The sequence below is a fragment of the Lepidochelys olivacea genome (genome assembly GCF_965140295.1).
Source record: "Lepidochelys olivacea isolate rLepOli2 genome assembly, chromosome: 4".
NCBI lineage: Eukaryota > Metazoa > Chordata > Testudines > Cheloniidae > Lepidochelys > Lepidochelys olivacea.
The window spans coordinates 47,607,815-47,617,935 of record NC_140414.1 but is presented as its reverse complement, the minus strand read 5'-3'; the positions used below and the strand labels follow the sequence as shown (position 1 = coordinate 47,617,935).

At 41.9% G+C, this 10,121-nt stretch overlaps 1 protein-coding gene across 5 annotated transcripts; it reads right to left on the bottom strand.

Moving 5' to 3' along the window:
* Positions 1 to 359: 359 nt before the first annotated feature.
* SPRY1 (sprouty RTK signaling antagonist 1) lies at positions 360 to 7,504 on the bottom strand. Of its 5 annotated transcripts, XM_084627211.1 has the most exons (3): positions 7,341 to 7,504; positions 6,131 to 6,602; positions 361 to 2,492 (listed from the first exon to the last, which is right to left on the bottom strand). In XM_084627211.1, exon 3 carries the CDS (start codon positions 2,435 to 2,437, stop codon positions 1,475 to 1,477), a length of 963 nt encoding a protein of 320 aa, XP_084483337.1. In that variant the 5' UTR covers positions 2,438 to 2,492; positions 6,131 to 6,602; positions 7,341 to 7,504; the 3' UTR covers positions 361 to 1,474. The 5 variants fall into 5 exon arrangements, with proteins under 5 accessions (XP_084483338.1, XP_084483341.1, XP_084483340.1 ...); XM_084627212.1 differs by lacking the exons at positions 6,131 to 6,602; positions 7,341 to 7,504 and adding an exon at positions 5,816 to 6,120 and having other exon boundaries at positions 360 to 2,492; XM_084627215.1 differs by lacking the exons at positions 6,131 to 6,602; positions 7,341 to 7,504 and adding an exon at positions 5,321 to 5,340 and having other exon boundaries at positions 360 to 2,492.
* Positions 7,505 to 10,121: the final 2,617 nt, after the last annotated feature.

Genomic DNA, 10,121 nt, shown 5'->3' with positions numbered 1-10,121 from the left:
CATTTCCAGAATGCTCTGATAAATACATGTGGCCTAAACGTCTTGGCAACATCAAGCAAATTACACACATTCAATTTTATTAAATATCTCATAGTGAAAACTCATTTGATAATGAATTTTCCACACCAGAATTAGGCAAACAAGATGAACACATACTAGTGTCTTCACAGTATTGGTTATTCAACCACCCCGACAGTGCACAAGGAGGAAAAAAAATAGCAAGACACTTATAGCAATATGGACATGGAAATCATAACACAACCTACCAGTATATTAAAATGAAAAACTCAAGAGACATTTTCATTAATTAATATATTTTCTGCATTATAGTTAACATATGTACTTTCTTTGTGTCACCCTTATTTTTGTTAAGTATTGATATTTTGTTATATTCAGACATGAGTACATTTTTCAAACAGTCCTTTGCAATAAATATCATAAAATAATAGAGATTCACATAATAAATATTCTTTACAATAAAAAAAGTTTTAAACAGACTTTTTGTCTTAAAAATAGTCAGAATTCAACTTTGTGTTTTATACATAAAATATACAAAAAAAAAAGACCACAATTTGTGGCTAAGGCAATAAAACATGGAACACATTGAAGTTATGAAGCACAAGGCAGAGCTAAATTCACTAACCAAGAGAATAAGAGAAGTGTTAAAGATCCAGGAAAATTTAGGTAACTTAATTCAATGACACCTGAAAATTATTCAGATATGCAAACACCAACTTTAACATCAGTATCAAAAGGATCTCAATGACCACAGAAACATGGGGAAAGAGGTGGAGTGGGTGATGTCCTTCACAGATTTGAAAGCAAGAGAAACAGATGAACAAATTGCAGTCATAATGTCTCCAATGTGAAGATCTATATAGTGAAGTAAAAACCAAAACTACATTTAAAAGAAAAAAATAAAATAAAATGTACCAGCCAGGCCAGTCTCTGGACTGAGACAATTCCAAAGAGGGTTGGGAAACAGAGGGAAAAGCAGTATTAAGTAAAAGACAGCCTTATATTTTCTACGGTTCCAACCCCCTCAAGATTAATCCAGCTTGCTCATTAAATAAGGTAGAATTATTTCTTGGAACCAAAAAGACACACAGTTGCAGAGAACAAAAGGACACACTGGGGAAGTTGTTTGCAGAGCAAAGGCTGCAGAGAAGCCCATTAGCCCTCACTGCCTCTTTCATGTATTGATTACTTACAAACCTAAGAGGCCCTGTCAAGCTGAGGAGCCAAACGCAGGCACACGGTCCATGCTTACCAAAGACTGAAATAAACATGACTGAGTAAAATACTCCACACCTGTCTGAGTTGAGAGAGGGGATACGAAGGGTGCAAAGGAAAGAACTTGGGTACATAAAGTGGAGAAGGAAGGGAAGGAGGGTGGGGGTAAATCCCCACACCAACAGAAAACTAGCCACAACCTGAAAGCAAGTGTTTGAAGAAGTGAAGTCTCCCTCCAAAATTATGAGGGCTTCCCCTGACTCCGAGACGGGCAGCTCTCCAGTTTACAATAGACAGTGTTGGAGTTCTTACATCGGCAACCAGGACGATTGATCCGGTCATAACACCCTCGACACAGCTTCAGGCATCCCTTAGCAGGAGGATAGCAGAGCAAGCAAGGCAAAAACAAGGACATTGCTCCCATGCACAGGTACCTAGAACAGCAATGTGCCTGGGAACAAGAGCAGGGATTATCCGCATACGAGTCCCCTTCATCATCATTGGAACAGTGGTAGAAGATCCCTTTGATCAGGCACATGCAGGTGCTGTACTCCACCATGCTCTCTGCAGAGCACAAGCACTTCCTGTTGCAGGCCAAACAAGAAGGTAAGGCCCTCGGGTCTGTGCACTCACCACACTTGCACTTCCCACATTGTTCACAGATAAACTTGTGCTGCGTCAAGTCCTCTTTCAAGGGACCCTTCAGATCATCTACCATCAAAGATGACTGCTTGGGCTGCGTCCGGATTGTCCTTTCAGATCTGTGGCTTGAACCTGGCCTAGATAGGGGCGATCTGCCCAACAACCCCTGCTCTGAAGAAGCACTGCTGTTGCTTCCAGAACTAGCCGCACTTCCAGTGCTAGTCGATCTGCTCAACACAGGAGCCCTGGCGTTATGTTGGTGTGCCACGGGTCCCAAGTGGCTGGGTCTGTGCTCATAATTATTATTCACATTAATTGGTACAATTTCATGAGTCCTTTCATGCTTTTCTTGTCTTGGTGCTGTCCGGGGACCAGACTTTTTCACCACAGATGGGCCTTCGGTATACTCATTGCTGCCCCTTATGGCCTTGATCTGGTCCAATGACAAGATAGCTGTCGGCTGAATTTCTCTTTCATAGTCCAACCTTTGCCTGCTGTCCAAGGAAGGCTGCTGGATTACAACTAATGAACCGCCACTGCCATGTTGACTTTGGGGCTCCATCTGTAGCGATCTCTACTTCTGGCATTCAGTGGGAACCTGGCATGCATCTGAAATCCTGCGAAAAAAAAGTTTAAAAAAAGAGAAATCAAAGGTGAAAAAGGAATAAGTCACAGGAAGCTTTTAAAAATAAAAATGTCATGGCAAGCCACAAATTGCCCTAACCACTTGGTAATGATCTCCTTCAGCAGTGGATTACAACGATGCTGAAGACCTGGCCAAAGGCCAATTGGGGAAGGGGAAGGAAGGAGGGAGAGAGGGTGAGGAGTCTGGGTCTGGCATGACAGATGTGGAATGTAAGAGGAGACCCTGTGCCATTTAAAATCAGAACTTTTTCCATTAAAAACAAATAAAGGAAGTATTAACCTGTATGCTTAGTTGGCAAGGTATGGGAAATAAATGCCTCTCTCGTTACTGAACAGATCAGCAACAGTAATATTGAGTACTCCAAATCAAGTTAGATACTGTTCATTCAGGTATCAGATTTATATTCTGCATAATGAAATTTGCACAAACTCTTGCTTTTCTGTCAGTCTGTGAATGCTGTATCATAAATGTACTCCAGTACCTGCCCTTGCCTTAAGCTTATGATCCATCTTTAAAACGAAACATGCATCCATTAAGAAATCCCTAAGTAAATCCGACAAAAATGTCGGAAACTGAAGGATATTTCCCAGTAGAAAGCTCACAGGTTCCAAATAATGTAACAAACTCGTTATTAAAGTAAGACACCAGATGTAAATAACAACATGTTATACAACAGCTCTCAAGTGTTTTGAGACTATAGGGCTGGGTGTGTGGGGAGATGAGGTAGTAAAATAAAACTGGAACACATTTATGTCTTCTCATGTACCTTTTCTCATGAAAAAATAAATTAAAAAATACATCTCAGTTTTCACAAGCTACTCTAGGGAAAAAAATTTTAATTAAAGCTCTTCAGACTAATTTTGGAAGATAGATAAAAATAAAACAAATGTAACTGGAGCTATTTATTCATTTTTACATCTTTTTATCTCAAGTTACTGACACAGACTATTGCAATGTTGATTTGGACAATTCTGCAAAGGGGCTGTACCTATATAAAATGTAATGGGGGGGAGGAGGCAAGGAGGGCAGATTGTTTATACATCATTGTAGTGATCACAAAGCATCGTGGGAAAACAAACATTTACTTTCCTGCACCAACAGCTAACGGAAGATTTACTCCCCCCAGCCCCACAAAAAAGTAAAATTGCATACAATCATGTTTTTCCTTTTTCAGTCTGGAATACATGCCAAATCAACTTATCCAATAACCCTGGAAAAAGTAAGTTTGTCTTGCATATCCAGAGCATATTTGACATGGAGATATTCCCAATTCAAGAAAGAAAAAGGAGAGAGAGGATGAATACACAGGGGAGGAGAAGAGCAAAAGTACACTGAAATCCTGTTAAGAGACACTGCTTCAATAGGCAGTTGTAGAATTTGGAAAAAAAAAAACTACTAACTACTTATCTCAAATTTACACTGGGGCATAGAAAGCATTAAACAAACCAGAGGCCAAAGGTCTCCTTTTATGCTTAAATATCACCTGTGTAGGACCTAGGGTTTTAAGATTACAAAACCCCACCCCTATTCAGTCAGTCTTTATTCATCCCACATAACAAGGCTCTTCTTTTCATAAGTCTTAATATGAGCACACAAAGTGCTAGGGATGAATGAACACAGAAAGGGAAAGACATACAGCTGCAGAGATCAAAAGTGGGACTTTCAGGGGAAGAATGATTACACTATTTTTAAAAGAGTAGGACAAGTGCCATCTCTGAAAAAAATGCAATATTAATAAAACACTCAGACGGACAATACAAATTACAAAAAAGACAGACAAAAAAAGGCAGCTGCACACCACATAATAGTTTCTGATGGAAAGAACCAAATACCCCCACTGCAAATAAGATCTAAAAATTACTTTTTCCAAAAGGTAAAGCAAACAAAAGTGTAAGATCCCATTTTTTTGTGCCCAAGCTCAGAACCACTGCAGATTTTAGCACAATGTACAGTATGTCAGCATTTCCTCCAAACCAGTTCTCCAGTTCTCCCCGACTGCCCCCCTTTTTTCCTCCCGGATCAGCTTCAAAAAGACAGCATCCCCGTCTGAATAAATTCTACAATCATCTGCATGCTGCGTTTTAACTTGCTCTTGTTTGATACACAGAAAGGTGTGGGGGGAAGGAAGCAAAGTATCGCCACACTTAAAGCTACGGTGGTGGAGCTGCGCCCTCTGCAATCTGAGCTGAGTGAAGCGATGAATAAATAGTTGACGGAGAGGAAGGAAGAGGAAAAAGTTATGAATGAAAACAAGGGCTTTTTCCCCCCTTTTGCAGGAGGAGGGGAAGAGACTGAGGTTACCATTACCTCAGGAGGGCGGACTTTCCAATACTTAAAGCGGCAGCGCCCTCCCTCCCTCGCGCTCCCCCTCCCTCTGCCTGTGCCTTTCAAGCACAGCACTGAAAGGTCTGGGTGTGCTGCTATGTGCACAGGGGGGTTTTTTTTTCCCCTGTGGGCTTTCTGAGGGAGGGGGAAAGGAGGGGGAGGGGAACGTTTCTCTCCTCTTATCCCATCATTTTAACCTCCCGACCTCCACTGCCCTGCCAAACCCGACCCAGAATTGGAGGACAGCTCTCTCCTTTTGGATTCATGAGTGCAGTTTTCAGAAAGCTCTGCCCGGATGGAGGATTTTGCTAGGTGTTTCAATGAAGCGCTTAAGGTCTCACTTTAAACATCCCCCCCGTTCCCAGGACTGTCAGACTGTGACACTGAAAGGACCCCTTCTCCGCTCCACACACCCCGCGTTTAGCCTACTAGTCCCTTGGCAGAGTGTCCTTTTAACCACAGATCAAAACCAACCTCCGGTGAAGGACCTACACCGCGGCTTCCCACCACTCTTCTCCCGCGATCATTACGGGCTAACTGGGGCACAAGGTTTTCACACACACACACACCCACCCCCACCCGGTCCCAGCCATTAGCAATGCACAGCCCAGGTTTGCAAGGATCTCTAAGCCATTGATTCCAGCCGCCCCGCCCCTCTGCACACTCAAGCCTGCTCCCTGGCCAGAGCAAGTTCAGAGCCCCAGGATTAAAACATAACCCTGAACGTCAGTTTAAAAACAAACAAAAAAAAAAACCACAGGCCCACATGAGCCTAAGTTGGACCTCAGCACCAGCACCTGGCTGGGAGCAGCCTGATCTCCCCTTCCCCTGGCCCACAAGATTAAGGGGGGAAATGCAACGGCACCTGCTAACTCCTCCAACTCGACACGTGCAAAAGGCGGCGGCTGCAGGCAGAACCCATCGTTTTAACCCAGCTGAGTAAGAACGTGAACGTAATTAAGGACTTACTTATTTCCAAGAAGTCACTAATGGGAAATCCATTTAAAACCACCACACTGGAGATCCATAGGGCAGCGCAACTGTTAAGCATTAAATGTTGGAGAAGGGTGGGTTTCGTTTCCCTCTCAGAGGAGACTGTGGCCCCCCACTCTTTTTTTCCAGCCCTCTTTTGGTTGGAGAGGATAATTCTTCCGTATTTTCTCCTCTCTGCAAAGCACACAGAGATCACCAAGTCCTATGCACCGAGCGGAGGGAAATCCACTTCTACCCCCCTCCCCCCGCTCAAAGAAACAAACATTCAACGGTTGCGTTACCCTAACTCACTTGTTCATTGAGTGGGCACAATTCTCTTGAGAGAAGTAAATCACTCGGTGGTGGGATTCCGAAGGAAGCAATTTCTCCGGCTGCAAGTCTGTCTCTCTCTCTCCTGTTATAGGTGACGACAATCAAGCCCCTGCTGCAAATACTTCATCTCAAGCTAGTGGAGGATAAAAATCGCAAGATGCAGGCACAATTGCTGCCTGCAGACGCCGAGGAGCAGAAGCAGCTACAGAGTTACTTGCAGTAGCAGCAACGTGAAGATCTCCAACAAGATACAAAAGAGCAAGGAATACAGGATTCCTCCTTTCTTCCACCGACTTCGACTTTTATTTCCCTTCTCTGACTGGGATAGTCACACGAGCCCTCCACACTGAACTTGCGTGGTGCACAACGTCCCGGAATCCAGCTTTGCTTCACCACATGGTCCTGCTGCAAGCTCTCCGACCTCCGTGCAGCCAAAGTGCAATGAGAATGCCTAGAACAAAAAAAGAAAAGAAAAGATAATAATGAAGAGACACTTATTTTCAAGCCACATCTACAATAACTGGAACTACTTCCAAGCAAGGGAGAGGCAGAAAGCAATGGCTCTGTCTCAGAGCTCTCTGCAAACTGCCATGTGCTTGCTGTTGCTGTTGCAGACTGATTGACAGGCTTGGAACACAGTCAGCATCTCAGTCAGAAAACTAAAATATAATGCAACTCTAGACACAAACTTCTTGCATGAAGTGCTTTTAAAACTCCTTGGCATTTCAAGTGGAGCAAACAACGTTCCAGCACGCAAGAAAGAAATCTCTGCATTAAGCAAGACCGACAATTCAAGGATGGCACAATTACTTAACTGGAAGTTGTACAATTGCCAGCAAATTATAACTGGCTTTACCTATTTTACTAGAGAATTCAAGAGAATGCTCTTCTGCCTATAATTCAGCATAGTACGTATATAAGCATTTCATGAAGTTAACTTGTTGCAGAGTTAAACTGCAAAGAGGCAAATAAAAGTCCATCACTATGCTCTCTATGAAAGTATTAGCAGTAAAACAGCATTTCAGTTCATAATACAAATGTTATTTGCATCTGGCAAAGCAACCATTAAGCTTAGACCTTAAAACAAGAAATTAAAGAGACCCCTTCAGTACAAGAACAAACATTAAGCACCTGATCGGTTCTTAAACGTCTTCAAAAAAGGAGAGTAAAGAACTCTGCTTATGCTTACCTAATACAAAGATTAAAAACTGCTTCCCAAAGCACATTTGAAGTAACTGGAGCTAATTTCAACCCAACCAGTATAGACACCAGTTGCTCACTGTTGTCTGCTGCTATCACTTTGCAATCTGCTATGGCTTTACTGTTGCTGTTACAGAGTAATTCCAGCTCTGCACAGCAGCATTTCAGCGCTGAGCCCCCGCCTCCATCCTTAGTCACGCCTCCAATGATGTCAATGTGTCACTCAGAAAGCTTTCCTGAAATCCTGGAATGGAGTTTTCTACAACCGGGCAGCCATTTCTTCATTCAGTTGCACCGGCAAATCTCAAGGTTTACTTGCTACCCTATGAAAATATGTTAACATTATGGAAAGTAATACAAGATTGACTCTCACACACATACATTTATTATCTGTACCAATATCTTATCAACTTTAGGGGGGTCTAGGTCATGATCTTGCAAACACTTACATGGTCCCATAAACTAATTAGGACCATTAATTCTTGAAAGTTAAGCATGTCTTTAAGGCCACAGCCCTGTAATACTGTCAAAATCACACTAGCCTAGGCACAAAACCTACTCACTCTTCTGCCCCCCCCCCCCATAATATCCCCATCAAAAATTAGCACTTGCAAATCTGTCCACTTCTCTCACAATCATCTCTCTTCTTCCGGAGATGGGCCGCAAGGCTACTAACCTCTCTACATTCAAAGACGACTCATTTGTACTGTGACATCAACAAGAATCTAGACCTCTGATAATGACAAGATTGAGGGGTAACTGTGAACAGTTTACATAGTTTAGAACAACCACCAAACAAAGAAATCCTATGTTATCAAACACTGTATTCTCAAGATGGGATCAATCCCTGCTCTAATCACTTTACTTGTGCGTTTTACCTCTTTGCCGTACCATTCTTTCATGGCTGTCTTATATTTTTAGGGCCCAGTCATGCAAGCTGTTCCTTGTGGGCAGACCTCTGTGCCCACACATAATCCCATTGAAATCAGGGGGCTTAGCACAGGGACAAGAGGTCCATTCTCACAGAACAGCTTGCAGGATCAGACCTTAGTCAATGAGTCTATTTAGATGAATAAAGTTAATCACATGCATAAGTGCTGGCAGGAGCAGGGCCTCTGAATATAAGCTCTTTGAAGCAGTGAGTCCATGCCTTCTTTGATGTTTGCACAGTTCCTAGCATGTTTTGGACTCTATGGGAAAAATTAATTATTATTATTATTAATGTTCAAGGTTGAATTAATCTTATCCATTTTAGGCCAAATTCTGAAAGGTGCTGAGCATCCACAACTTGCAATGAACAAAATAAGAGTTGTGAGTGCTCAGCGTCTATCAACATCGTCGTCTATCTATCGGAATGAAAGCAAGAGGTTATCAGCCTCTACAAATTGGCCCAAAGTAATTGAGTACTTTTCTAAAATACATGCATCCATTTTATACTTAAGGCCATACACATACCGTGATACTTCTGCACCAATTCGAGTAATATGATTGACAAAATTCCTATCAAGGTGTTTTAAATTGATTTTACTCTTCCAGATGGTGGGAGATACGTTTTCCTTACTTTATCATTTTCCACTTGGCAAGCATGTTTTCCCCATCATGTGTTTTGAAACGATTTCAACTGTTTCCATCAAAATGCATCCATTTCTGCACCAGTATCATTCTTATATCTTGATTTTAGTAAGCTTTTGATACAGACTTACATGACATTATCATATGCAAACCAGGAAAACGTGTCTAGATGAAATTAATTCAAGGTGGGTGTACAACTGGTTGAAAGAGCATATTCAAGAGTAGTTATCAATGGTTTGTTATCAAACTGGGAGGACGTCTCTACTGGGGCCTGGCGGCAGTCAGTTCTGGGTCCAGTACTATTCAATATTTTCATTAATGACTTAGTTAGTGGAGTGGGAGTATGCTTATAAGATTGCAAATGACAACACGCTGGGAGGTCTGCTAGCATTTTGGAGGACAGGATTAGAATTTAAAATGAACTTGACAAATTGGAGAATTGGTCAGAATTCAACAAAATGAAATTAAATAAAGAAAAGTACAAAGTACTTCACTTAGGAAGAAAAAATCAAATGCACAACATACAAAACCGGGAATAATTGGCTAGGTAGTGATACTACTGAAAAGGATCTAGAGGTTATAGGGGATCACAAAGTGAACATGAGTCAACAATGCGATGCAGCTGAAAAAAAGGCTAATATCATTCTGAGGGGTATTAACAGGAGTGTCATATGTAAAACAAGGGAGGTAATTTTCATGCTCTACTCGGCACTGGTGAGGCCTCAGCTGGAGTACTGTGTCCAATTCTGAGCTCCACACTTAAGGAAAGATGGGGACAAATTGGAGGAAGTCCAGAGAAGTGCAACAAAAATGATAAACGGTATAGAAAAGCTGACCTATGAGGAACAGTTTAAAAAAACCCGACATGTTTAGTCTTGAGAAAAGAAGACTGAGGAGGGACTTGATAATAATCTTCAAATATGTTAAGGTCTGTTATAAAAAGGACGATGATCAATTATTTTCCATATCCCCTGAACGTAGGACAAGAAGTAATGGGCTTAATCTGCAACAAGGGAGATTTAGGTTAGATATTAGGAAAAACTTCCGACTATAAGGGTAGTTAAGCTCTGGAATAGGCTTCCAAGGGAGGTTGTGGAATCCCCATCACGAGAGCTTTTTAAGAACAGGTTGGACAAACACCTGTGAGGGATGGTCTAGGTTTACTTGATCTTGCCACAATGTAGTGGTCTGGACATTA

Bases quoted from the DNA above. Each gene is read 5' to 3' on its own strand.
- SPRY1 (XM_084627211.1), bottom strand. From the start codon at position 2,437: ATGGAGCCCCAAAGTCAACATGGCAGTGGCGGTTCATTAGTTGTAATC.